The sequence below is a fragment of the Empidonax traillii genome, unplaced genomic scaffold, assembly GCF_003031625.1.
Source record: "Empidonax traillii isolate 1590-97213 ecotype Southwest subspecies unplaced genomic scaffold, ASM303162v1 scaffold5:size3517227, whole genome shotgun sequence".
Lineage (NCBI taxonomy): Eukaryota > Metazoa > Chordata > Aves > Passeriformes > Tyrannidae > Empidonax > Empidonax traillii.
The window spans coordinates 1,498,569-1,526,521 of record NW_020955198.1 but is presented as its reverse complement, the minus strand read 5'-3'; the positions used below and the strand labels follow the sequence as shown (position 1 = coordinate 1,526,521).

At 54.3% G+C, this 27,953-nt stretch overlaps 1 protein-coding gene across 5 annotated transcripts in view; it reads right to left on the bottom strand.

The window, feature by feature from the left end:
- Positions 1–1,471: 1,471 nt before the first annotated feature.
- Positions 1,472–27,953, bottom strand: part of TNS1 (tensin 1) — a 53,491-nt gene continuing 27,009 nt past the window's right edge. The window contains exons 16-32 of one of the 5 annotated variants that reach the window (XM_027879618.1): positions 26,146–27,843; positions 23,684–23,764; positions 19,862–20,040; positions 19,487–19,625; positions 17,128–17,220; positions 16,182–16,217; positions 12,641–12,815; positions 11,031–11,899; positions 9,588–9,674; positions 8,808–8,939; positions 8,300–8,392; positions 7,686–7,763; positions 7,525–7,596; positions 7,277–7,445; positions 6,980–7,048; positions 6,597–6,629; positions 1,472–5,553 (exon numbers count right to left, since the gene is read on the bottom strand). In XM_027879618.1, coding sequence (XP_027735419.1) covers positions 5,409–5,553; positions 6,597–6,629; positions 6,980–7,048; positions 7,277–7,445; positions 7,525–7,596; positions 7,686–7,763; positions 8,300–8,392; positions 8,808–8,939; positions 9,588–9,674; positions 11,031–11,899; positions 12,641–12,815; positions 16,182–16,217; positions 17,128–17,220; positions 19,487–19,625; positions 19,862–20,040; positions 23,684–23,764; positions 26,146–27,843 — 4,148 coding nt within the window. In that variant the 3' untranslated portion in view covers positions 1,472–5,408. The remainder of the gene's footprint in view (positions 5,554–6,596; positions 6,630–6,979; positions 7,049–7,276; positions 7,446–7,524; positions 7,597–7,685; positions 7,764–8,299; positions 8,393–8,807; positions 8,940–9,587; positions 9,675–11,030; positions 11,900–12,640; positions 12,816–16,181; positions 16,218–17,127; positions 17,221–19,486; positions 19,626–19,861; positions 20,041–23,683; positions 23,765–26,145; positions 27,844–27,953) is intronic. The other 4 variants (XM_027879580.1, XM_027879589.1, XM_027879597.1 and 1 more) reach the window with 4 other exon arrangements.

The following is a 27,953-nucleotide window of genomic DNA, read 5'->3' as shown; positions in this document are numbered from 1 at the left end:
CCCTTTCTTTTTTTACCTCTCTTGCCTTTGCCTCCCAGCATAAGCCCCACAGCACAGGGTCCCCATGCAAGCAGCCCCCTCAATCCACCCCTCACCCTGCAGCTATTTTAGAGAAAGGCAGGAGGTATTTTTAGTGCTGTCGGCTCCCGGGAGAAGCTCTGAGTCTCTGAGCCGCAGCAGTGCTGGCGCCAGAGAAACTGCCGCTGCTCTGGCTGATATTTCTTGTATAATTAAACTCAATCCATCCCGGGGGTTGGGTCTTGGCCACCAACTCAGCAAGGAAGGGAAGGAGCAGAGCCAGAGAACCAGGGGCTGAGGGCTCTGATGGATGCTGGGAATTGCTCCGCAACTGCTGGAAAAGCATGGCCTTGAGACTTAGGGGGAAGTTTTGCTAGGCACAAGAGAGCAGGATGGCTCTGAAAGGGTTACAGAGTGGGATTTCAAGGGAGCAGAGCCCAAACCACCACCTCAGCAAAGGCAAAGACCCCATATCAGCATCATCCCATCCTGCTCCCCTGTGGGAGATGGACCCAAAGGGGATGCCCAAGGCTGAACAGACAGCACCTAAAGGCAACCTGGGAAAAAGCAACATGATTTGAAGAGCACCCAGTGCCAGGGCAAGCTGGAGAGATCCCTTTTGGTAAACAAAAGCCCAAGCTGGAGCCATGTCGGAAGTTTGGGGGCTGTCTGGTTAGCCAGCATCTGGTGAACACAAGCTGCGGCTGGAGGCTGACAAGCAGCAGCACAACCCCTCCTTCTTCCCACACCCACCGCCCGGCGTCTGTCCGGGGGCCCCAATCTGCCATCGAGGAACAGGGGGAATGACAGCCTGGAGAAAACACAGCACCCACCAGCCTTTAGTTTGGGTTTGGTTTTTTTTTTTTTTTCCCCTGTGCAAAAAGAACAGAGCATTTATTCCTACACTCCCTTAAATTTCAAGGTACATTTCCAGCAATCCAGACACCAAGCTGGCATTCCAAGCAACAGTATATTTTATATAACTGGGTTTGGGGTTTTTTTGTTTGTTTTTACCACTTTATAAAGCCATACAATGAACTGCAAAGAATCCGACATCTGTACAATGGGAAGACAACAGAGGAGTGACATTCACACACTGACATGGCGCGACCGAAGTCATCCTTATACGCACAACAACATTATGGGCATAAAGATACAAAATATAATGTATTTTTTTCCATCTATATAAATACACAGAAATGGGCAAGTCTAAAAGTTTGAAACTGTTTGTTAACACTGATTAGCAAATAAATCTGTAACATTTCCAAAGTAACAAAGACAACAATGACAAAAAAAAAAAAAAAAAAAAAAAAAAAAAAAAAAAAAAAAAAAAAAAAAAAAAAAAAAAAAAAAAAAAAAAAAAAAAAAACAACAAACCACAACACAGTGGCACAGGATCCACCAACAGAAATGTCATATTGCTTCCTTTCTTTTCTTTTTTTCCTTTTTTTCCTTTTTAAGGAAAAGAAAAAAAATTAGTAACCCCAAACCAACCTCGCAATTTGCAAAACAAACGAACGAAATGAAACAAGCCCCTGCGGGCTCCTTTGCTGTCTGATCCTCTTGCCTGCTCCAACGGGAAGGGTTGCCTTTTGTTGATGCTGTTGTCTGGGTTTTTTGGGGCTACTGGTTTCTTTACCTGCCCGACCTGCTGGGTGGGGATTTACTTTACACTTCAGTTCAGGCGGTTGAACTCGCTGGAAAATCAATGCCTGGAGGCTAGGCTGGGTTTTTCTCCCTACCTAGTTTGTTTTCTATGTTTGATTTGACCAGGAGGTAGCCAGCAAATCTTGCATCCAGAGCAACCCCAAACTTTACTCAAAATCATGCCCCCCCCCATCTCCACCAGTAATGACGGGCTGGCAAAGACCATGTGATGGATACATCCCATTAGCAGATGACACCATGGATCATCTCCCAAAATAGCTCCCAGGGGGGCAGAGCCAGAGGCAGCCCATTGAATGGGAGCCCCACATTTCATGCATTGCAGGTGCCACTCCGTGGGACAGACAGCAAATTACCGCCCCAGGGAGCATTTCTCAATCGACAGCAATATAAACAGCACAGGGAGGACGGGTGGGAAGGGGCTTCTCTGAAGAACAAACCGACACAAAAAGGGCACATACAACAAATTTACACACACACAAAAAAAATAATATATATATATATATATATATATGGGGGGGAAAGTGCGTTTTTAAGGATATCTTTGGCAAGAATATATGCAGTTCTTTGTGCAGGAAGGAGGGGTGTGTTTGTGTGTGTGTGTGTGAGCGAGAGATAGATACCATCCGGCTGCTGACAACGGCAGTGTGATTACAACGAAACATATGCTGGGTTTAACCCGCGCAAGCTCGAATCTCAAATAGCATGACCGTGCTAAAAAAAAAAAAAAAAAAACGAAAGAAAAAAGAACAGATTATTTTCTGTTCCTTTTTTTAAGGAAAAAATATCAACACTACGTCCCTGCCAGCCCCAGGACCTGGGCAATCCTCAGTGCCACTGACGGTCTCTCCCGGGTACAGAAAGGGTAGTTACAGTCAAAAACGTAACTTAAAAAGGAGCTAAAAGGAAAAAAAAAGTGCCTTTAAAGGGAGCTGATAAACACCCGGCTACATCATTGGAAGGTGATTAGCTGTGTGTTAAAAAAATAATATAATCATCAGATAATTTTGTTAGTGTTTGAGATTTGGATATGGTCTAAATCTTCAACTAGTGGGTTAGTGGGGAAGCCATGAGTGGCTTGGGGCCCAAAGCAGGCGTGATGCTATTGGCAGGTATCTGCTGGGGTCAGCTTCTACACAACATCTCTGGGGTGCTTAGATCTGTTTTATTTGTATGGGGAGAAAAGGAGGAATGGGAGTTTCAAGCACCGGTTTCCAAGGCAGCAGATTAAAATAAAATTACATTATTATCATCTCTTTTCTTAGCAGTGAGAAACCAAGTCTGAAAAATAGAGGCTTTCAAAAATATATCTTTATATATCTATAAACACAGTGTTTTCTCTGATGGGTGATCAGCATGGTGAGGATATTACGGGTGAGATTGTCTCGTCTCGCTTGAATTTCGCAGAAGGAGGGAATCGCTTTTTGGAAATATCAAAAATTAAAAGGTCTCAGCATCTGTGTGACTAGGGAGCCGAGGAGGGGGAAAGCCCCCCCCCCCCAGGGTCCCCCGTCCCACCACCACCTCACAACCAACTCCTTGCTACCCATCCTTTCACACTCGCTTCAGTACATCAGCACAGCCTCCGGCCCTGGCAGCCCTCTCTGGCCGCCCACGCCGCTCACTCCCCCATGAGCTCACACACACACGCACACACACGCACACACATCGCTCACACACACCGCCCCGACACAAGGGGCCCCCGTCTCTTCCCCCATCTGTATTTTTCCTTGCTCTGGATTTTCTTTTAACGTGCAGGTGTTTCCCCAGGGCAGGGGAAGGGGAGGATATAATAGGGGAGATATGATGCGCAGAAAGCAATATGGCAAAAATAAATATTTTCAGAGTGTAAATTTAACCTTTCTTTTCCTCCTTAAAATTTCATTAGCTTACAGTATTTTGTCAGTATAGCTCGTATATATATTATAGCTATCAAGGCAAGGGCGGTCCAAGGGAGCCAAGCTCTCCAAGGGACTGCAGTGCTACGTTTCTAATTTTTGTCCCCAGTAGACTATCTGGGCCACTTTGCACTGAAAACCTCTCCCAAAAATCTCTTGGAGGGAATATTTGCAGCAGAGGGCTCAGCAATGACCCTACTGGTCAATGACTACCCTAGCTCCAGCCAGACCATTTTCCCTGCCCCAAACCTGCATATGTGACCGAAGCATCCTCTGCCCCCTCCCTGGCACCTTGGGGCTGGGACCTCCACCTGATGCCCCCAACCATGATCTCTCTCCACGCAGCAGCATGGAGGCCCTTCACCTCTCTCACCTCCTGGCTTGCCCTACTCACCTCCCAAAGAAAAAGGAAAAGCTGACATCACTGAAGTCACCGCAAAACTATGGTGCATTTGAGGGGCAGAAACCTCAAGCCAGAAGGCTTTGGGGGTACACATGTGTCAACCAGGGTGGCTCTCAGAGGACCTGTTACCTCCCCACTGAGCCAAAGTTGCCCAGCCACTGCAGATCCTTTCCTTTTTTTCTTTTTTTTCTCTTAATTTTCTTCCTTCTTTTTCTTTTTTTAACGTGGCCTCCAAAACAAAAGGAGAAAAAAGCGCCTGAGTTACTTGTAGTCATTCGCCTTTCGTGCAGCTTGAATGTCCATGCAATTTTAAAACCGCTTGCGTGTTTCTGAAGAGATAGACAGGGGTAGCCACGGGTCTGCTGCTTCACACAGGGAACCCACCTGTGCCAGCATCCGCTATTATTATAATTACTATTATTATTACACTGCATTACTTTCCTTTCTGGTTTTTTTGTGTTAAGAGAATGTGACAAGCCACAGAAGAAAACTGCCAAAGAGGACTAGTGATGGGAGGGAAAAGGGGAAGATGGAAGAGGAGGCGACTTTCTGCATCCTCCAGGTTCCCAGGGAGTATCTCCCTTCCCCGGGAGGAGGGCAGCAGGAGCCCCCACAAATCCTCACAGGCTGGAGGGCACAACCACCCCTGGGGAGGTGGGGAAACACCATGACCCACCTCTCTGGGTGGACTCACAGCGTCTCACCTGTGACCAGCGCTGGGCTCCCAGTCAGCCAAGGAGGTCAGCCCATGGCAGAGCTCCCCAGGGAGAGGAAGGCTCAGGACCAAGCTCCCCCATGTCCCCAGCAAGTTTCAAGGTAGTGAGCAGGTTTTGGGGGAAGCACAGGGACTGGTGAGGACTCTCCTCTGCAGCTGGACAAATGAAGATTTCTGAGAGCATCTCCCCTGGTGTCCCATAGACCCAGCCCACATTGTTACCTCCTATGGGTCATTACAAACACACAGCAGACATTTGCTGATGGAGCTGCTGGGATGGAGCTTCTTCCACGGTTTTGCCAGTTAGCTCTTTTTTTTTCAGATGGAAGACACCAGTCATGGTCCCACATTCAGTCCCAAATGGATGCCATTTGGGCCATGATGCTGAAAGCTGGGAACACACCTCTCACTGCCGCCTTTGCTTTGGTCACCTTCCCTGTGATGGGACATGCATCCTGTCTGGAGTGGCGTTGTGGCTCTCTTATGTAGGTGTGTGGGTTTGGTTCTTCTACGTGTGTGTTTGGCTTGTGTTGAGTTTTTAGGGGTTTTGTTGGGATTTTTTTGTTGTTTGCCATTTTCCTCCAAAATTCCAACCCTTTTCCCCCCCCCCCAATTCACTTCCCTCTCCCACAATGCACTTCCTCACACTCCTTCTCGGATCAGCTCCAAGTCCTTCTCCAAAATTCAAGAATCACCCGCAAGCACCACCTCATCTCTTCTGGCCGGAGCCAAGCATGACCCTGGAGACAAAGTTGACGATGGCTGCAGCTGGCTGGTCTGGGTCCAGCTCGGCAAAGAGGTGGCAGACGTTGTCTGTGGTGCTCCCTTGCTTCCTGGCCACAAAGCCAAAGAGCCTAGGTGGGAAGAAGGCAAGAGGCTCATTAAGGTTTGCCAACATTGCCCCCACAAGGAACACCACTACCCTCTTCCAGCACGGTCTTGCGAACTTCCCCTCTTTAACATCCACCTCTCACAACACAGAGGCATACATCCCAAACCAGTCTGCATGAAGGCCCATCTCCTCTTCCCTTTGCTGCAGTTTCTTTAAAGGTCAGTCTTTCATCATCTCTTGGCCAAACTCCCCTTGCTCTGAACATCTCTGCCACTCCCCTGTCCACCCTCAAGAAGGGACCTTCCAGATAATCCCAGCGTTTCCTTGGTTTGGGTGAGGACACTTGGAGCCAGAGTTGTGATGGGCTGACTATTGGAGTAAAATCTGTATGAGAGGAAGGCCTTGCAAGGACACAGGAAGTTGACTGAGACCATCTGGTTATTTCTGTCTGTCTCTCCCTTGATGAATAAAATGTCCCCCTTTTTTTTTTTTTTAATTAGAACGTGCAAACTCAAGTTATAAATACTGGGGGAACAGAATGTGAGACTGGCCCAGGCTATGGCATTTCTAATTGGGGAGGGGAAATATCCCAGCAGCTGGACATCCTAATAAAAACCCCTTCGCTAACACAATGGCTAAAATTAGTGGGAACTGGTCCCTGTAAATGGGCTCAGCCAGCAGCTCTGTGCTCCCATGGGTCAGGACAGGGAGGACAGGAGGAAAGGGAAGAGATGACCGGTGGCTCACACACCATCAGCGCAACTCCAGCTCTGTTCCATAAGCTGGTTCCCACTGACTCTGCTGGGCGAGTTTCCAGTAAGGTCAGTTCAGCAGGGGCCATGCCTGCTCTGGCTAGGAATTTGGGGCTGAAAAATACTTCCAGAGTCCCCAGAACCATGGTCACATGCTTGGGTAAAACACTTCTGCAGTGAGGAGCTGAGCCCATCTCACACAGTCAAGAGGCTGCCCAGCACAGGGAATCCCCCAGCCAATGCCCAAACACAGGCAGGAGCTACTTCAGCATCAGCTGGGAGGAATCTGCTGGGAAGTACAGAAAGTACTTACTTGGCTGGGCCACTGCCATCAGTTTTAGTCCACCTGCAAGGACAAGAGAAGGTGTGAGGGGTGGTGTCCTCTGCCCCTCACAAAGAGACAGGGTCATGATGAGGGCCACTGCACCAATGCTGGAAGGCCAGCCTGGCTTTGCACAGGCTTGGCTTTAAGGAAAAGTGATGCACCTCTCCCTCAGCATGAAGATAATTGGAGACACCAAGAAGTCACTAGAAGCAGCTGGTGTTGCCCCACAGTATCGAAGGAGACCTTGCATCCCTGCCCTCCTCAAGAACAAGGGGGACAGAGGAAACACAGACCCTGCTCCACACATTCCAGGAGCCTAGGGGAGTGAAAGGGGTAGGGGTCATGTGCTACCCCCAAGTTAGGGCACTCACTTTCGTTCCTGGGGGTCCAAGTCGCAGAAGGTGACAGTGTTGAGGGGGTAGTGTCGTCGGAAGAACAATCTAAAGCACAAAGCAGGGAATGTCAGGGTCAGGGAGCCTCCATCTCTGTCCCAGCACAGCCCAGCCCCACCAGCACACGGGAAACTCCCATAGGTCTCCCACAGGACAAAGTCCAGCCCTGCCCATGACGAGGTTGATGTCACCCCAGGGACATCCATCACCAACACACTCCCTGAACCACAGCCCTACCAGCTTTTAGAGCCCAGGGATATGGCCATGGAGACTTACTTCCTCTGGTTGTCCGTTAAGGTGATGCCTTGTGCAGAGACTTTGAAGTGAACAATGGTAGCAGTGGGCGTGGGGTCAGCCACCAGTGTCTCAGCAACAGCCTTTGAGATGGCCTGGGGGCCTGTCAGCGACTCCATTTCCACTGAATTGATGAAGAGGACGTTGCAGGCTGGAAAGGGAGACAGCAGACATGGGGTCAATCACTGCTCCGAGCCCCATTCACCCCACAACAGCCCCTCTATACTCACCCGCACCCTGTTTGAGGAGGTCCGTGGCCGAGTTGGTGGCCGACGCAGAGTCTTTCTTTTCCTCCATGGGATCTAGAAGACATGGGATGGTTAATGTTGCTCCCTGCTTGTCCCCACAGGCCATGGGGACAGATGCAATACCTTCTGGTCCTGGCTCTTACCTCGGTCAGGAATGACCAGTTTGCAGGGCAAGGCCAAGGGCATGATGGAGTGCTGGTACACCAGAGCTGAGAGACAGCCTGGGGAGAGAGACGAGATGGTCAGCACAGGGCCAGGGACATCTGTTTTCCCAGTTAGGTCATCGTTGCTCCAGGTGGATGGGAATGGCTTTAAGGTGGGTTTCTGCACTAATGGTCCTAATGTCACATGTGGCAATTCTTCTTACTGAAACCACTATGCCCACAGAGGGCTCAGGGAGGGGGCTGAGATGCCAGGGACATCTTAAGAACAGGTATCTTCTGAATAGGGCAGCCCCTCAGAGAACATTAGCCATAGGATAAATGGAACAAGGGGAGCCCCTGCCCTCTACCCTGACCAGCAATATTTGTCCTATATGTGTGTGCAGAAAACTATGCACCTGTGTCTGTAGGCACATTTGTGTGCTCTCACGAGTGTGCGTGACCTTAGAGGCTCCAAATGCCCACAGGATTCACCCAGGCACAGGAGGCAGTTCCAGGCTCTCCCAGACACCCAACAGTTCTGCTTAGATAGTCTGCTAAAGGCAAGGCTCTCCCAATCCAACTCCACAGGTGGGAAGCACCCTGGGAGCACTTACCAAAATTAGGCTCGTTGGGACATCCTTTTAGTTTCACACCCCGGGGGCTGGTCTCGATGAGGAAGTGCCTCACCAGCTCGTTGGTCATGTCTCCTGTGAAGAGATGGGATGTTCTCACACTAGAGCCACCCTCCTGCTCCTATTACTATGCAATCCCATTGGGAAACTAGTGTACCAACTCAAGGGAGGGGTCCCTACCCGTACATACACCCTCTCCAAATCTGGACCTTTACACAGTATCAACCCCAAGCCAAGCTTCCCCACAGTGTTGGTGAGCTGGAGAGGCTCATACCTCATACCAAAGCCCAAGATGCAGGTGCCCCTGAGCCCTCTGCAGCTCAGGATAGAGGGTGTCTGATGCTTCCCTGCGCCCTGGGAGGGAGGGATCCTGCCACATCAGCACATACCCAAGGGCACAACTGGCTCAGCAGACCTGGTTGCCTGCTCACCCCAGCTGAACAATGGAAAGAAAGCATCTTGGCGTGGGAAGGAGAAGGGCACACAATACCTTTCTTGTTCTGCTGCATAACCGTGGGAGGCGGAGAAGCTACTTTCATGGCGAGGCCGTAGGCTCCCCGGAAAGAGTGGCTGTCTCGGATGATAAAAGCCCCTGGCTCCCTGTCCTTCAGCAGTGCAATGGCTGCAGGACAGAATAGCAGAGCTCAGAGATGATACGGTGAGAACCAACACACCCTCAGAAACCAGTAGGTGTGGGTTGGGATGGGGCACCCCATCTCCACAGCCTCACACCTGGGCACTGCAACGTTACTGTGCTCCCTGCACATCTGGATGAGGGTCTGGAGTGGGTCTGTGGCCAAGAACAGGCTCTCCCCCACCCCCACTGCCCTTGCATGGGCATCTCAGGGCACTAACTCCCACCCTGCCTAGCTCTGAGCAACCAAGCACTGGAGAGCAAGCAGAAACTAAGGGACCAAATGCTGGGACCTTGACCCTGAGGGCATCCTGCCCCCTCCTTGTTCTCTTCACTTATTTTAGCCATGACTCCAAGACCCCTCTGAGCTCTGTCAACTCAAGACCTGGGTGCTTTGCATCCCAAATTGCATAGCTCCACTGCACACTGTGGAGACTGGTGCTCCTCCACCAAGAGGAAGGTTTGAGGAGCCCACATCATGCAAACCTGCAGTTTAACTGGGCTTCAACCTCCATCTTCAACAGTCTGAGCATCCATAATACACCTTCACTCTCAACCCAGTCCCTAAAGGAAATCTTTGGTAATCCCTGGGATCCCAGACACAGCCCAACTCCCAACTCTGTGTCATCTACATACCCTGCTCCCTGGAGATGTCTGGTTTGTACCAGTACTTGGAAGTGTCCTGCACAAACTTGACATTGGCACGAGTCTCAGGGCTGATGTCTGCAAGAAAGGGAAGAAAATGGAAGGGAAAAGTTAAAAGACACTGTATCTGAAACTCTACATGTGGCTAAATACCTATATGTGGTCAATACCTCCACCTCCTTTCAGCTCCAGCACACTTCAACCCAATCCTCCATACCCAGACAGGCTGATCATCATCTGTAGCTTAGGGGGCTGCTGGGCATCTAAAGCTAAATCCAAGCACAAGGGCCCTCAAAGGGCTGTGTCGGATGAGCCTCTCTGGCACACAGCCAGAGACAAAATGGGAAGTCATCATTTAAAAGGAAACTGGCCTGGTGAAATAAAAGCTGTTGGAGGAAAGAGGTATGTCCAGAGGGTAGTGGGGAGATCCTCTGACTTCAAAGGATCTTCACTGCTCTCTAATGTTCAAGATTTGGGCCAAAGATCATAAAAATAAATTTCTTCCTTTATTTTTGCTCCATGCAGAGGAACTGGATAGGTCGACCTACCCTGGGCAAAGCAGCCCCAGCCCCAGCCTGATCGTACCTCGCCCAGTGCTCATCAGTGGCACAGCTCCCAGAGGGAGCTGGTACTCTGGTTGTGAAGCTGTCATTCACTCAGGCAACATTTCCAACCATCTGCTTTCCAAAAACCACCAAGCAACCAACCCGAAGGGCTGGATAACATTTCAGCTGGAGACATTATCAACCCTCAGCTATCTGGTCATCTTCAGAGAGGTGGGGGGCCTGTTCCCCTCTTCAGGTCACTCATTAATTGTTACGGGTTTCAATTGCTCGTGCTTCCCCACTGGGAAAGATCCCTGGCCACAGGAGTCACAAGGCAGGACAGGTGCCAGTGTGCCCACAAAGGGCTGCCTGCCCAGCAGTGAAATGGGACCAGCAGCCGGAGCCACTGCTACCCAAAGCTTTATTCCCCTGGTCCTATCAGCCTGATCTTGGCGTCACCAAGGTGTCCTGTAATGGGAGCTAGCAAAGGTGTTCCAGGCATGGTGGCACCTGTGGCACTGCACACCATTTGAAATGAGGAGGCAGCGCCGCAGCAAGGTCTCAGTGGGGTAAAGGCCACCGGGAATGGGGCCAAGAGGTCAGCACATCCCCACATCTGAGAAAAGCCGCCTCCAGGAGCTTTGATCTCCCCATACACATCTCTGGGCACTCTTCATGCCGGCAATGCCGGTCAGTGTTTTTCCTGTTTGGATTTGTCAGAAAGCATAGGAAATGGCCCAAGTCCCAGCGGTGCCGGTGGTATGCAGATGGACAGGAGGGGTAAATCAGGACATGTTTGAAATCCCTTCCCCACAGGCCGGAAAGGAACAGGAGGGGAGAGCCTTGGGTAGGGTGGGGGGATGCAGAAACCTCTGAGGGCATCCCATACCTGGCATGGAGAACTTGGAGAAGTCTGGTAGAGTGTGGGAGAAGGCGACAGCACTCCCACCACTGGGGCTGGACATGCCACTGGAGAGGGGTGAGGACACCTTGCCATTGACAGTGGCATAGTTGGGGAGGCTGTTGGAGCGGTCCCCGGCTGACATGCGTCGCTTCTCAGGCAGCGCAGGCTGCGACGTGGGGCTGCCCTGGCGGTAGGCAGCCGAGTCCGGAGACGAGGAGTGCGGTGTGCTTGTGCCAGGGTAGTACGCTGGCGAGACAGGGAAGGACGGCGTGGAGGGAGGCTGGTAGCCGGAGGAGCTGCTCTGCCGAGACAACGTCAGGTGCCTCTCCTCTGGGCTGGAGTAGCCATACAGGGGGCTGCCAGGGGAGGGGGCTGGCGCAGCTTGATGCCTGGCCAGGCTGGGGCTCCCCGGTGGGGCCACTAGGTTGCCATGGGCCGCAACAGCATGTCTGCCCAGCCCAGGGCTGCCAGGAGCTCCGCTCACACTGGGGTTGATGGCTCTTCGCCCAAAGCCAGGGCTAGGCGGTGTATTTGTAGCCACTGTCCGGTGCAAGGTGCGGGGGCTCCCTGGCAGGGCATGGACCCCCACCACGTTAACCTGTGGCTGCGGTCGAGCTTGGGGTTCCAGCTGGAGGCCGGCTCGGCCATCAGGGTAGTCAGGGCTGCTGTATGTCGAGCCTGGGACCCCCCCTTGGACCATTGCAAAGGAAGATGGAGACGAGTTTTGGTAGCTGCTGTGAGCAGAGGGCATCTGTGAGCCAACAGGCGACCGGTACATGGGTTCAACTGAGGTGTGGGGAGGCGTAACTGTGCCATGGGGGCTGCCCTCTGACGGGTAGCTGCGGAGGGAGGCCCTGCAGAGAGATGAGGAAAAGAAGGATTCAGCTACACTGCTCATTCCTGCTGCTGGCTGGCACCCTCCTCCAAGAGGTGCACAGGGAAACTGAGGCACAGAGCAAGTCAGCTGCTCAGTTCTTCAAAAGTAAAACAGTGGGGTGGATCCTGCCATGAAAGCAACTAGAAGCAGCCTTAGTTCTACCATGTATCCTGATTCCATCTCAAAATATGCCTTTCTGGGAGACGGAGTCTTTTTGCAGCTCTACTCCCAGAAAAACGCCTGATTCATTCTGCCCTGCCAGCCTTGGCAGGCTGGGCAGGTGCAGAACACCCTGTGGGCAGGGTGGACAGAGAACAGGGACAATGGTTCCATCTCACCACAGAGGACCAATGCTAAGTTTAACCCAGGGCTAGGGGCCCCATCTCTCCTCCCACCCCAGGGGCGACGTTCCCAGCAACCAGCAGTGACCCAAACTTCTGTTTTCAGGGCACTGAGGTGAATGGTTGGCCAGGGTCCCCAAACCCTGTGTGGAGAGCTGAGGATCCTTGCAAAGGTAGTTTCAATGTAGGAGGAAGCACCGTCCCTGGAGGTGTTCAAGAAATATATGGATGTGGCACAGTGTTCTGGTTTAGTTGCCTCAGTGGTGTTTGGCTGGAGGTCTTTTCCAACCTTAATGATTCTGTGATTCTAAGCCCTGGCATCAGGCAGAGTTCAGCCCCGTGCCACAAGTCCCTGTGACCTGCATCCACTGCCTTACCCGTCCACGCTGTGAATGGGGCTGCTGGTGGAGACAGGGCTGGGGGCGATGAAGGAGTTGGACAAGGTGCCATTCCTGGTGGGTACCTCTGGGCCCCCGGGCTGGGCAGCCGGCAGGGTCCCTCCTCTGCCCGTTGTGGCTGTGCGGGCCACCGACTCGACATAGCTCCTGGGCTCTGTGGCAAAAGAGAAGCAGAAACAGATGAGCCCACAGCTTGGATGGGAAGGGGGCCATGCCCTTCGCAGTATCCACATTTCATGCCAGTGAAGGTGCTTGAGCTGAGCTCCTCCAGCTGAACATTTCCCTCATATACCTTCCACCAGGGGTTTTGCAAAAAAACACATCTGGCTGACCTGGACTTTTAAGATGCTTCAAGAATGCTGAAGACCCCAGCCAGGGAATACAGAAGGGGATCATACCCTCCCCTTTGCCTGAGGGGACCAGAGCACATGATCCCTTCCGATGCCACAGTCCCTCCACCCTGCTCTGAGTCAGCGTCCCTCCCACCCAGGATGCCACACAGAACACGTCCTGCTCCCTGCTCATCCACAGCCCCTAAAAATAGAGCCAGTGACTGCCCAGACTGCGCTGACTCACACAGGACTGATGACGATACCCTGTGGTCCCTGCCCTCTCTGGCCCACCTCTGTCAGCCATCTCAAACAGCAGACCACAGGGCAACTCCAGCTATTTCCACTGCAGCATCCAACACTCTCACTCCCAGCCCAGCTTGAAACCAGAGCCCATGAACACTACCAAGAAAAGCAATTTTCCTTTGGAGCTGCCAAGCTGTCCCGTGCCAGGAGCAGCAGGCTGGGCTGGCCCTTACCAGCCATGGCAGACGTCAGACCCAGCCCTCTCTCATACCCTTCCCCCTGCCTCCTGCTCCATCCAGGTTGATCTCCACCCCTATGACAGCCCCCACAGCCTCCAGCCCCCACCAAAACCTGCACCAGAGGAAAGAGCTGCAGCTTCGGCCCCATTTCCCCATGCCCTGCAGCCATGTCATATCTCAGCTGGAAAATACATTCCCTATGCAACACCCACTGGCATCAAATGCTAAGGGCCAGGCAACCTTGCAGGTCCCTGGCTCCAGGGACTCCAGGCTGGCCATGCCTAAGCAGCTCTGCAGTCATAATTAGCATGACAAACATTATTATTATTAGTCATAACAGCCGGGCTCTGGCTAAGCCTTCCAGCAAGCTGGCCTGCTCACAGTCAGCCACGCCAATGCACAGCTCCATGTTCAGTGCCGGAGCAGGGGCGTGTAAGGGAAAAGACTGTCATGGGCCCTCCTCCTTCCCCCGCAGCATCTCTGTGCCCCATCTGTCTGTGCACAGGGGAGGAGGAGTCCATCTCTCAGGCTGATCTCCCTGCGCAGCCCTGCTCAACCACCTCAGGAAAGATCTGAGCCAAAACCAGACAACAGACCCCAATGCAGGCTGAGTACCAGCATCCAAGGCAGGCCATCCTGAGTGACAAGGGATGAGGGACTGCCCAGGATGACGCCCAGGGCAGCTGCAAGAAATTCATCACAGCTTAGGTAATTAAATTAATTTCACAGCTACTCACTTTTCCCCTCCCCTGCTCCCCAGCCCAGAATAAAATTAGCCAGACAGTACATATGAGTCAGTCTGCAAGAGGTTAAGACCAAAGGCCTGTGAAAATACCATCCCCTCCTGAAAACATGGGGGCTGAAGCAGGCAAGAGCAGGGGCCTCAGGGAGGGGGGACAGCATAGGTGTGCCACAATGAGGTGTGTGACCACGGGCACACATTCCAGGCATCTGTTTCAATAGGGGGAAAAAAAAGGAAAAAGAAAGATAGGAAGTTTCAGATAGGATTTTTTTAGGTTGAAAAATTCAATTTTGCTCCTTGTATTTTCTTGGCGATGGGAAGATGGATGGGAGAATAGAGAAGCTGTGAGTCACCAGGGAGGTGGGCATTTGTTAGGGAATCCCAAATCTGAGCAGGGCTGTGCTCTGGTCAGAAATCCCTAGCGCTGAATCTGTGCCAGTCTGTTTTAAAGCCTCCTCAGAGGCGGCAGCCAGGTCCCAAGCTCCTGTGCTGCCAGAGTATCACCTAGCCCCATGCACAGCCCAGCCACGTAGGCTGGGATCTGCTGAGCAGAGCACGGAGGGGAAGAGATCCTCCTGGAGTGTGTGGCTCGGAGCAGAGGGTCCTGAGCCAGAGCTTTGTTAAGCCAAAACACCAGTCCCTTCTCAGAACTGTAGATTCAACCCCCGAAATACATAATTTTATCAGAGAATGAAGCAGGGCAAGAGGCTCATGGTGGCCACTCAGCCTGGGTAGTGCAGGGTCATTGGACATCCTTGCCTGGGAGTCAACCAGCATGCAAGGGAACAGAGATGCAGCACAGCTTGAGCTCCTGAGGGTTTGGTGGGAAGGACAGGAGAGGCAATGTTCAGGTCTTTGGAGGCTTAAAGCTGGACAAATACGGTAAAGTTTGGGGAACTGAGGAAGTAAAAGCCTAGTTTTATCCCCGCTTTTCTTCCTTTAAAGTATCCCAGAAGCTATCACTGAAAAATCAATTCTGAAAATAGAACTGTTTTTTCAAGCAAACACTTCCACCAGTATTATACAGTGTTCAGGTTTGGGTTGTGTACATTTTGAGGAACTTCTGAGGAGAAATGCTGACAGCTCCCAGGGCCACAGGAAGGACCTCACTCGCCAAGAAGAGACATCCTCTCCTCAAAACCCATCCTTAACATTCAGTTCCTCATCTCAGCCCCGAGGGCCCAAAAATTCATTAAAGAAGAAACCAAAACCGCACAACAACTGTTATCTAGCAGGCAGCACTCTGGTGAATCACAGCCACTCCCAAAGCCTGCATCCCCGGAGACACGCCACCCCACAGCCCACAGTGCCACCTGCATCAGCACAGGCACTCCTGAGTTGACACCCCAGCTCAGCCTCATCCTTGGCATCCCCAAAGAGGCGCAGTCTGGAGACAGGAGAGGTGGGGGGAATTTGGGCAGCTGCCTGGTCAGTAGAAGACGTGCACCAGCTGCTGGTGCTGTGCCGCTGCCCAGTTGGCTGAGCCGGCAACACACTGGTGGCCTCTGCGCCTGCTGACCTTTTGTGCTGCACTTTGGTTTATTTTCATTCTGAACAGCACCAGCAAAGCCAAAAGGGGAGGGCAGGAGACTAAAGCTGGGGCTGCTTCTCCCAGCACCCCACCAGGCTCATCCAAAGCTGACTGCAACGTGCCAGCATCCCCAGCGTGCCACTGGTAAGGATGCCACACACTGACAAAGAGCTCTCAGTCCCCACGGATGATTGCCACCCAACGTGACAACAACCTTCAGATCCAACTTGGACATTGGCAAATCCTACCACGACACAAGGCATGACGTGCCCCTCCTCAAAAGAGAGCTGGACAGACAAGACTCAGGCTCTTAAATTCCTGAAGGACAGTGCAAGGGAAGGATGCTGGCACAGACACCAGAGGCTGCTCTGCATGACAGTCCCAACAGTGAGGCTGAGTGAGGAAGAGAAAGAGAAAGAAAAGTCTTTCTTACCTTCTTCAGAGTCACCGCCCGCTTCCCCTTCTAGCTCTGATAGATGGAGGGGCAGAGGTATGATGGGAGCAGGAAGAAGAGGAAGAAGGGAGGTGCAAGACAGAAAGAGAAATCAGAGTTAAGCAGCTTTGCCTTGCTCAGGCAAGGGCACACAGAACACATAGGAGAGTCCTACACCTTCCCAACCCTGTGCTCCAAACTGAATCCTAAGCCCCAGACACTGCCACGGTTCACCTCAGCAGATGATGTCCAAAACCCAGGGGGCTGGCTTCAGATGGGGAAGAGGGAACAGTGCAGCAGAGAGCAACCAATGGGCTGCTCCAAGAAGCCCAGCAAGCACCAAAAAACGCATCAGGTTGCCCTTGAGGGCAGAGCAAGAAGGGTCTTGCTGGGTGGGCTCAATGAAGCTGTGATCCACAGGCTCAGACAGGTTTAGGGAGGTTACACTCAGCCCTGAAATGGCTCAGGAAGGGGCCCTGTGTGCTGGGGAGCAGCAAGGTCTGGCTTGGCAGGCTACTTCAGGACACGTCCCCAGGACAGCAGGGCCTTTGCACCCAAGGACTGATCTCCAGGATGGAAAGAGCTCTGGATACTGTCTGGCTGACAGACTCAGCTCCCAAAGAGCAAACTCTCTCCAGCTGTGCTAGAAGGAGAAGGAATGGAGGGGGTGAGAGAGGGAAGAATATGGGGCTGGGCAGGAAACAGGACAAGGTTTTCCTTCCCTTCACCACTGAACCCCTCTGTGCTTAGACCCCCAAGGGCAGCACCAACACCTCCCACCCTTACACAGTTCCAGAGTCCCCACAAAAGATGATAAAGATCCCTACAGCCATCTGGCCCCAAAAGGGAGGCAGAAGCACCTTCTCCAGACAGTAGACCCTTCCAAGGGCACCCTCACAGATGCCCCTCCAAAAAAACTGTCTGCAGTTCCCATGCCCACACTCACCTCCCACTGGATGTAGAAGGATCTCAGCTGGGTTGTGGGGTTTCAGCCCCAGTGCTGAGAGGGGAGTCTTGGCCAGGCCAGGGGGCGAACGCACTGTAGGCACAGTGGACACAAGAACGTTAGTGGAGGGGTGGGAAGTGAAGCTTCAGAAAGGCTGGAGCTGCCCATGGGTTCAGAGCCCTGTAACCCATCCCACCCACTGGCTCCAAGGAAGAGTAGATGCCCCTTGTATGACCAAAACCCTGGGGATGGACACCAAATCCCCTCTCCATTTTGGAGAGGACACAGGGCGGGAAGTGACTGGGAACAAGTACCCTGTCCCATCACAAGGCTGACAGGATGGAGAAAGGGGGCACCCTCTCCCACCAGGAGAGGTCCAGACACCATCTCCCAGCACTGTCCCCACAAAGGCATGAAGCCCCTTTCATTCCCCCTGTGTGTGCAGCCATCCCCCAACCCAGCTCTCCCACATCTGCCGATCCCCATATCTGTCTGAGCTGGAACCCAGCTGTCCTGGAGCAGATCATCACCCCCATGAAGGGGCCAGAAGGATTGCCAAAGGAACCCTGCCCTCCAGACCAGCTCAGTGAGTGGGTGAGGATGTACACACAGAGGGGTGGCAACGTACACGTGAGGTCTGCACCCCTGTGCGCATACATACATACCTGGAGGGGCTGCACATGTATGTATGGCTATGGTATGGATGGCAGTGTGGTTTCACGGTGCAGGGCAGACCTCTCCAAGCAGATTGCACCTCCTCTCCCCTCCTACCTCCTGGGTTTGCACCATCTCCCTGATGCTGCATTTTCCCACACCAGAGGAAACCTCAGGGCATCATCTTCAACAAGAGGGACCAAAGGGCCTGAGCCTCCAGCAGTATCCAAACATCCCCGACTGGTGGCAAGGGTACGGAGCCTGCGGCAAGGCTGGGAGGCAGTGGGTGGTGGGAGCTCCAGGGAAAGCCAGACCCTCACCCTGTGGCCAGGTCCCCCCAGCAGCCGAGCAGCTAAGTCCCTGGGAAACCAAGGTGGCAGCACCTTCCCCAGTGCGTGTCTGATTTCCCTAAATCCAGCAAGCCTCAATGTCAGCTCACACCTCAGCTGGCTGATGAGCAGCTGGGTCCTCCCAGGGCTGGGAATTCTCCCAGGACCACTATCCACCCATGGAGGGGAGTTACTCCTGTTTTCCCCAGGGGCACTTTGACAACACCCAAAAGCTGCAAGTTCAAGTTTCCCAGGCTTCCCTAGCTGGCTCTGGTTAAGCAGCACTGCCTCAGAGACATGACCCCAGTAAGGCTGTTCCTGTCACCCCTGCAAGTGACTCATCCTCCAAAGCCACTGTCCCACTGCCAAAGGAGCTGCTGCTGCCCCAGGGCCGAGCTCTCAGTCCCCAGGAACAACAGGGCCATTTCCGAGCTGCCAAGCACCCCGGCGACACTCCCACACTTCATTCACTGCATCCCATGAGACAGGGCTCAAACAACAGAGGGTTGCAGGGAAGGAAGAGCGACAGTGCATGGGGCCCCAGGCCCCATGGGCTCAGCTACGGGGGGCAGGTGGCCCCAACTACAACAAGGATATGGCATCAGAGGGGGCTGTGCTCAGCCCAAGCATCCCTCAGTCCTCAGCCTACAAAAGTGTTTTAAAGGGGATGGAGGGGGCTGCCATCTTTTTAATGGGTTTCCCAGCTGACTGGCTGCTCCATTGCACTGGCCCAGCCTGTGTCGTGCTGTGCCAATGTGCAGCTGCTCATCAGGGTTCGTCATTCAAGCTGGTCACACAAATCCAGTCCACACAAACCCACCGCAACTGCAGTAAGGGTTAGTCATAAAGAAGGGATAATGCAGAGGCAAGCTGCATGCAAAGGACATGCATCCTAGCCTTTTTCCCCCTCCTGCCCTCAAAACAGCAAGCAAGAAGTGGTATAGTGGGTGCGACTGCCCTCCTGATCTTCAGTCCCCCCTGCTTCCCTCCCACTCGCCTGCTACCGTGGTCTCGCTTCCCTTCTTGCCATGCTGGCAGGAAAGATAGGGAGATGCAGAACCAGGATGGAGTAAAAGCATGCCCCTCTCCTCACCCCACTTTAAGATGCCATCCAAAAAACACCCCAGTGAGTGGAGGGCAGAAAAACGCAAATAGGAATGTGCAAAGCATGAGATGCTGAAGGAAGTGGGATGCTGATAGCATGGAGTAATGCAGCATGGAGTAATGGGATATGGAGGAGAGAGGAGGATGGAGAGGAGGAGTGGTTAACATGGCGGTGGGCGTCTGGAGCCTGGAGCTGTCTGGCCCTTGGCAGATTTCTGGCTTGCCCAGAGCCACCCATTGAGCCCCTCTGCTCCCGGAGCCACGGCACTTACAGGTGTTGGAGTAAGGGGTTTGTGGTGAGACAGGAAAGGCTGGGGTGGGGGGAGAAATCTCACCGCCGCTGGAGGGTGGGCTGGTGGGGGAGGCACCCTCTATCTCTTCAAAGGCTTCCTTGTAGCTGTGAAGGTGAGGCTGGGGAGAGGAGGAGAAAGGGTCAGTCCTGTCCCTATGATGGGTACCCCAAGGAGGGGGCAAAAGGAAGGGTTTCACCTCCTCCCTGCTAGCCACCCCCACCACTACCACAAACAGCATCACTGATCTCTAACTCTATGGGTGCTGTGAATGCTGACCAAGCCTTCCCCCTCCCTGGAGTCATCTGGCCCCAGACAAACAACCCCCCCATCCCAGCACTCCCCACCCCAGCTCACCTCTTTGGGCCTCCCTCCAGGGTTGGCTGCGATGGTGCTGACCACCTCAGGTGAGAGGACAGTGGGGCTGCGGGGCGAGCTGGGCTCTGGCGAGCTCTTCTCATAGTGGCTGTCACTGGGGGTCTGCTTGCGGGCAGGGACAGTGCTCTCCTCTGCAGGCTTGTCCCGGGACTGCACCCCTGCAGGGCAAGCACAGGGTTGGAGATGGGTGAGGAGCTGCCAGCTGAGATGGCAACCAGCAGGAGATGCTCCAGAGCTGAACTGAGAGATCTCCCCAGGGCTGTGTGCCACAGAAGAGATTCTGCCCAGCAGAGAAAGCAGCTTCAGCACTCACCTGCACCTAATCCCCAGACCAGCATGACCAGATATGAGCTAGAGCAGACACACTCTACAGCAGTGGCCCTGGACCAGGTCAGAAAGCAAGACAGGACTGTGCTAGTGGCTAAACTGCTGCACTAGCCCTCCCAAGCACAAATAGACTCTCAGGGACGACAACCTCCAGCAGTGGGTGCAAGGGGCAAGAGAACCTTGACAATAGCCCAGAGAGCCCAGCCCTGCAGAGCTGGGGAGCAACAGGACCTCCTGACAGCATCACACTGGGAAAGGATGGAATCTTCCAGCACCAGGACAGCTGTATTCAGCTGCATCCCTGCTCCCACAGCCAGATGTGGCTTCAACCACAGCAGCAGAAAAAGTCTGGGTTTTGAGTCCTCAAGGCAGAGGGAGCACTGGGTCAAGAAGAAAGAACCCAACAGAGGCATGGTGCAGGAACCCCAACAAACTACTTCTGATCTCCTGTCTCCAGTGCAAAGCCTTTCTAAAAGGGGAGATCAGAATCTCCTCTCCATCTACCCCCAGATCTCCTTCCCCAGACCCCAGCAGTATGAGCCACCAGTGCCTGCAGCCTGGGAGGAAGAACAGAGTGAGCAAGTCACCACAGGACAATGGGTTTCTTGGGCTGTGGGACCTGGTAGGTCCCCGTTGGATGGGGTAAAGCCTAGGAACAGGGAAAAAGCTGGAACAGAGCAGGGGGGCTCAACTCTCCCAGCACCTGACAGGGCCCAAACACACTCTTTAACACAATCTTGCCTGATGAAGAAGTTAATCAGGGCTCATGGATGAAGGTGTTGGGTTCAGTGCACAGGAACGGCACAGAGCATCACAGGCACAGCTCAGAGCCCCATGGGACTCCTGCTCCTCCCTGGGACTCACTCATCCCCACTAACAGAGGTGACAGCACTGTCCCATCCACCTTTCCCACAGAGTCAGAGAGCACTCACATTTTCCTCGATCAGCACATTAGGGGAAAAAAAAAAAAAAAAAGAGAAAAAGGAGAAAAAAAGAAAGAGAGAGGCCAGCATCATGCTCCAGGAAATGCACTTTTCAAACACCAACTCCTTTCCCACGAGCTGGCGGAGGAAAACCAGCCATCAGCTGCTTCCCCTCACTCCCCGGGGTTCCACACGGGACCCACGCCTCGCGCCCGCTGACCTCCCCTCTTCACCGCTCGGCACCCTCACCAGAGCTTTCCTGGCCCTGGGGAAATCGCTGCAAGTGGGAAAAGGGCTGGGAGCGCGGGAGGGAAGGAGGTGGCCTGGGTGCATTTCTAAATAATCAGCCCAGTGAATGGCAACAACAATAAAATCACAGCTCGGGGGGAGAGGAGGCCAGGCCGCGAGGCGGGGGACGCGAGCCAACAGGGCTGGCTCCAGTCGCGGAGGCGGCCTGGAAAATTCCACTAAGAGCAGCTTTGAAACACAACTCCTGATCCCTTCTGCAGGTGCTCGCCTGCACGGGGCACGGCCATTAAAAAGACCCAGGGAGGGAACAAGGGGACAGAGAGGGTCCCTGGGAAGCTGCCTTGCAGCACTGTATAGGGCCACCCTATATCTTCTGTCCTGCTCTCCATTGTAAAGGAGTGAAGCCAGAGTCATGAGCACAGGGAGAAACAAGATGCTGGGGAACAACAAAGGAACCTCTTATATTCTCTTTTTTCCCTTCCAGTTTGTGCACTGTGGGTTCTCCTGCACTCTCAGCCCATCCCAAAGTGAGCTGCAGGGCCCAAGCACTTCAGAGAGGCAGGGACTGGCTCCTCAAGCTGAGCATGGCTGCTTTGCTTTGCATTTTCCATTTGGGAAGTCTTAACAGCAGACTGCTGGAGCCTGGCTATCAGTGCATGTCACACATCTACAGCACGGGTCTCCCTGCTCCCTCCCCAGGGCCGTGTGTCACATAGCAGCAGGGTGCTGGACCTGGCCCATTGGGACACTCAGGAGCTCACCAAGCTTTGGCTACTCCACTCCCCAGACATGGAAAGCGGCCGGGGCCGCAGGGAGGGGAGGGAGGAGAGGGGAAAAAAGGAACTCATTGTTCAGGAGCGGAGAGTGGGAAACTTCACAGGCCGCCCGGAGCAAAGCCTGGAGAAAACCCAGGCTCTGAGCATGGCTCCCCCAACCCCCTGGGTGATTTATGGGCTGGAAACTATGCTTGAAAAACAAACTCTACTTTCCCTCACTTGCTGTGCCCCCTCAGCAGACACACAGCCTCCCTTAGCCATGGTACTGTCACTGTCTCAAGGATGCCCTGGCCAGCTGCAGGATATGAGATTCCCGTTAACAAAGGGGGAGCAGGAGCCTGCGCCCCACTCCTCACCCTCACATCCAACACCTGCGGGACTGTCACCCCTTCTGCTGCTCATTTAAGTCCCTAACTTGGTACCAACCCATTGCCCTTGGACTCAGTACAGTTCTAGGGCAGTGAAGGGCAGGAGCACAACAGCAAGGGAAGGAAGATGGCAAACCCAGGTAATTTTGCAGCTAGGAAGCCAGGTTTCTAGGCAAAATTAGGAGGTAGATGCTTTTGGGGCATGAGATGCTGGAACTTCTTCCAGGCAAGATCCAGCCACCCCACAGTGGACAAGAAAGGGCAAAACCCTCGAGATGTGGCACTGAGCAGTTAAAGCCAGAGGGGGACACACAGCAACCAGGGAAAAGACATGCAAACTTGCTCCCTGCTTCCATGAGGAACAGAAGTTGCCCTGTACTGCTCCCTGCCAGAGCCCAACTCACGCCATCCTGCCAGACACAGACACGTCTACCACTCCCCACCCCCCAGCCTGATCACGCCACATGGGCACAACAAAATAACTTACTCTGCGTTGAGGACTGGGAGGGTTCAAACCTCTTTGGTCCTCCTGGGGAGAAACACAAGGTGCCAGTGGAGAGATAAAGGTCACACAGAAAGCTGGTGACTCCACACCCCACTCTTTGCCCCCAGCCCAATGCCATTTCCCTCCTCCTGCTTGCCCTGGGACAAGTGGGTGCACAAGCACCAAGCAGGTCCCCAGCACTTATCGACCAGGGCAGACCCAGAAGGTGAGACATGGTCAGGGCAAAGCTTGGAGTGGCTGGAGCAAGGGTCCGGATCTGGCCCAGAAATTAAAACCTCACTAGCAAGCAGTGCCAGGCCTGGATGAGATGCAAAAGCCAGGCAAGGGAGTCTGTACCCAGGGCGAGGGGTTCGCCCATCACTGGAAGAGGTCAAGGGGAGCCCTTACCATCACTCTGCTAAGAAAGGGGATCAATCCTGCATGGGGAAGGTCTCCTGAACTTCCCTCCATCCCATATCCATGCAACACACAGAGCACTCAGCATGCAGGGATAGAACAGGAAAGAGGGTTGAGGGAGAAAGAGAAAGGAGGGGGAAGGAGGGAGAGAAAAGACAGTAAAGGAAGGAGAGATGAGAGGGAAGAATGAAGGAGAGGGAAGGAGAATGATGGATGGGGAAGGCTGAAGGACAAGGAAGGAGGTGGAATGAACAAACCGGAGAAGGACCGTTGCTGGTTCAGAGGAGGACGGGGGACTTTGATGCTCTTGTTGAGTTCCCTGAGCTTGGCGTTGTACTCTGCCAGCATACCAGGACAGGGAGTGCAAGGAGGGTGGGAGATCACAGAGGACAGACACAATCCCCCAAGGAGAAAGGGGCAGACAGGACAAATGTCACGAGATACAATAGGGAGACAGAGGGAAAGAGAGAAAAGAAGAGAAAATATTAGATGGGCTCCAACAGATGAGTCTGGGGTCACTTGGGGTCTGAGGGAGCTCAGTCCCTGCTTGGAGATGCTTTTCCACTGCTTGGCTCCAGGCACCACATGAACCCATATGAGAAATCAGTGGTGGCTCCCAGCCACCTTGTGCAACAGCACAAATGCCCCATCACCATTCCTTGGGGGTGGTACTGTGCAGGTCCCCTTCATCATGGGATGCTCAGGGTTGGAACATGAAGAGATGATCCCAAATGCCTCGATGGGAGATGAAAGTGACTAGAAAGTGACAGGACCACCTCCTCTCTGTGGGGAGATACTGGGCATGCCAGCACTGCCCTGTGCCATTCCTCCCCTCCATCATCAGTGGGAAGTGGGAATGGGAGCGTTCCCCCCTCAAGAACAGAGGAGGTGTGAGATGCTCCTCATCTCTGCACTAGGACAAGCAGGCAATTTATAGCAGCAGGGAATGTAAACAAACCCGTCTGTGCCCCACTGTCCCTGTCAGCCGTCCCCTCCCAACACAGGCTTCAGGACACCTTGTTCCCACCAGAGGTCAGGCCACCCGCCTGCGCTGTCCCCACCTCAGCACAGACGGCCCAGCTCCAGCAGAGACAGGTGGCCACAGGCTTGGGACCATCCCACCAATGCCTCTCTCCTCCCTGGGAAGCCCAGTGGCTGCAGAAGGATAACAGTGATCCCAGCCCAGCCCTGAGGCCCTAACCCCAGGGTTGGGGAGGTGGATTTTTTTTGGGTAGACACTGTCAAGCATCCTTTTCCCACACATTGCAAATACTGTTCCTCCTCTCCTTAGAACTGCCCTCTTTTCTAGCCCTTTTTTTTATACTTATATGGGGCGGCAGGGGAGAGCACACATGTGCTCCTTATAACATTAAGGCCAGACACACAGTGCGGTTTGGGCATCCATGAGTCCTTAGGTTTGTTTCTCTGCAAAAGCCCTGTGACCCTTTGTGAATCTGGTCTGGATCACTGAGGTCGGGTTCAGATGGATGCAAACTTCCTCCAACACCTCTGTGACCCTCCTCATTCCCATCCCTGCGACTGGCACCCTGCCTGCCCCCCACCCTGTGACTCAGCCCCCACTCCTGGGAGGTTGGTGCTGTTGGATTTTTCCAGCCAAGCCTCTTCCCCCTCCCTTTAATGCCGAGCGAGTTTCTGGACTGAGCACAGAGCTGGAAAGGACAGAGCTGCCAAGCCCAGCATCACGAGCTGGCCCACAGCCCCGAGCCCTTCCCAAATGTCGCTCCACAATTCAACAACTGCAGCTGAAGCAGCAGGGAGGGAGGGCACCAAGCTGCCACAGGGCCATGGCACCTTCTTCCCGAGGGGTTGGGACACTCTTGTGTCCCCAGAGACCCTGAGCTGGAGCTGCAGGAGGACAGGGGATCAGAGGATCCAGTTTCCCCTCCACAGCATGGAGCTAATGCCATCATCCAGCCACAGAACTGACACTCGGCACTGCACCCAGCCAAGCACCAAACCCCTCTGGCAGGACTGGGAAGACATTTCCCAGCCCCTAACCACTGCCCCAAGGCTAAGGCCAGCTTCAAACTACCCCAGGCCAAGCTGGCTGGGTCACTGGGGCAGAACTTCAGCTGCCAGACAACAGCCTAGTCCACACTCCAGCAGCACCCCAGCTACCCAGGGAGGAGGTCTGAGCACTGAACCCAGCACTCCAGAGGGGAAAAGCAGAGCCTGAAATCAGGGATGAGCCCAGCTACGTCAAACACAAGGCAAGTTTTCAGTTGAGATCTTACACCAGAGCATGCTCCACACAGGTAGAGCATTACATCCAAGTGGGGTCCAGGCAGGACACCCACCACCAGAGATGAAAACATCTTCCCAAACTCTGCCATATTCTCCCTAAAAGAAAGAAAGCCCCTTGAGACCCAGTGACTGGCCCTGCCACCAGGGACAGACCAGCCCTGTACTCTAAAGGGCTGAGGACAGGGGCAGGTATGACACCCTCGGCTGCCCCTTCCCACCTCTGGGCAATGCCGCTCCAAGGGGGGATCTTAGCAAAGAAGAGCAGCACAGGCTATCCTCATGCAGCCCAGCATGCCCTCATGGCAGGTGATTCAGTCCCAAGCCCAGATTCGGCACGGACTAGGTGTCACCGCATCACTCCTCCCCAGCTCCACCATGCATTCCACCCCCACAGGCTCCGGCACTCTGGGACATGCGATCCTCCCCATCCCCCCAAGGAATCAAAGAATCCTACCTGCCACCCTGTGGGCCACCAGGCCCTCCAGATTCAAGGGCTCTTCTGCCGACCTCGACAGGTCTTCATAGCTCTCTGGTCCCTTGAGGGGCATCTGGATTTGTGCTGGGACGGTGGGGGAAGGCGGGGAGGAGGTGAGGAGCTGCTGCGACCCCACAGGGCTGTAGGAGGTGCTGACTGGGAGAGAGCCCATCTGTGCTCCTGCCGGAGCATGGCTGTAGCTTCTCGACTCCGGCAGTGGTCCTAGCTGGTAGCTGTAGGGCGAATAGGTTTCCCGATACTCATGCACCCCGTAGTCCAGCTCTCCAGGAGAATAGGCTTTGCCCCCAGGCTCACAGACCATGGGGCTCACAGATGTGCCAAAGGACCTCGGCTGGGTCACCTGTGGAGTCGGCCGGGTGTAGAGGCCAGACACGGCCTGGGTCGAGAGGGAGGAAGGCAGGGGTCCCACCGGCTTGTCCTGACGGGAGGTGGCAGGCACACTCTGTGACTTGTGGACGGCAGGTGCAAGGTCCAGCATGAGGACATCAAGGGCTTCAATGGACTGCTCAATTTCCCGGCGAGAGGGCGCCCGGGGGAACTCAGGCATGCTGTGGCTGTGTGGGGGCACCGTCTGCAGTGGGCTGGGCTGGGGACTGCAGCTGGAGATGCTGGGGCTGTGGCTCTCCATGCCACCCTCCTGCAGCCGGGAAGGTGGTCGGCTCCCTCCTTGTTGTTGCCAGGAATTCAAGCCCCTCTGCACGGCCTCCCGGCTGCTTGTGCTGCGAGCTGGGGCCTGGGGCAGCGCTGGGTTCACATCGTATTTGGCAGTGTCCACCGCTGGGAAGGACCGGGAGCGGTAGGTTCCAGGGTGGTCATAGCCATACAAGTAGGGCTGGGAGCTCGGCAGCGGCTGGGGCTGGAGCCAGCCCGGGGTGTGGGAGCCCGGTGGGCGCTGTGGGTAGCCAGCCAGGTGCTCCTGAGTAGATGCCGACGGCCGCAAGGAAGGCAGCGGGTCACGGAGATGGTGGCCCATCAGGATGTTCTGGTTGTTGTAGGGGTAGCCACCATTGGAGAGCGGCTCGCCATCATACAGCCCCTCCTTCAGCAGCTTCTCAGCCCCATTGCAGCTCGAGGGGCCATTGGGCAGGGAGGAGAGGCTGCCCACCCGGGGTGCCTCCTGGTAACCGGTCTCACTGGCAGTGGTGGTGCCATCCAAGGAGGAAAGCGTGCCCAGGCTGCCCACACTGTGCCCATCCTGGTTGGGCAGCTCGTCATCCAAGATATCTGTCTCCCGCTCAGCCACCAGCGCCGCAGCGTTCCCATTGACGTGCACCTGAGCCGGCACCACGTGGCGGCCCGGCATGGCAGGCAGGCGTGCCGGCACAGGGCCGGGCACGTGGTTGTGCATGGGCGGTGCACTCTCCAAGCCAAAGCCGACAAGGAGACGATCCAGCTCCTGTTTCTCCTCGGGGCTCAGCACTGCCTGGCCAGAGGGCACCCCAGTCACCCCTGGCTCATCCGTCCGGTCGGTCTTGGTGGAGGCGGTGGAGTTGCCCGAGTCGCTGCTCACTGACAGTGTGTGCTCAACGTGGTTGGGCGCTGCCGAGAGCGGGAGACGGGCAGCGTTGACGGCACCAGTGCTACCGTGGAGGGAGTCTTTCTTCTTCACTTTAGCGTAGAGGCTCCCATCCAGGGGCCCTTGCGTGTGCCCAACCTCTGCAGAGGGAGAAACGAACACGAGACCCCAGATCAATTGCTGGCTCTCTGCACAGAGCTAATGGGTCCCATTAGCTGGTGGTTTCGATTTCTTCCATGCGCCAGCACGC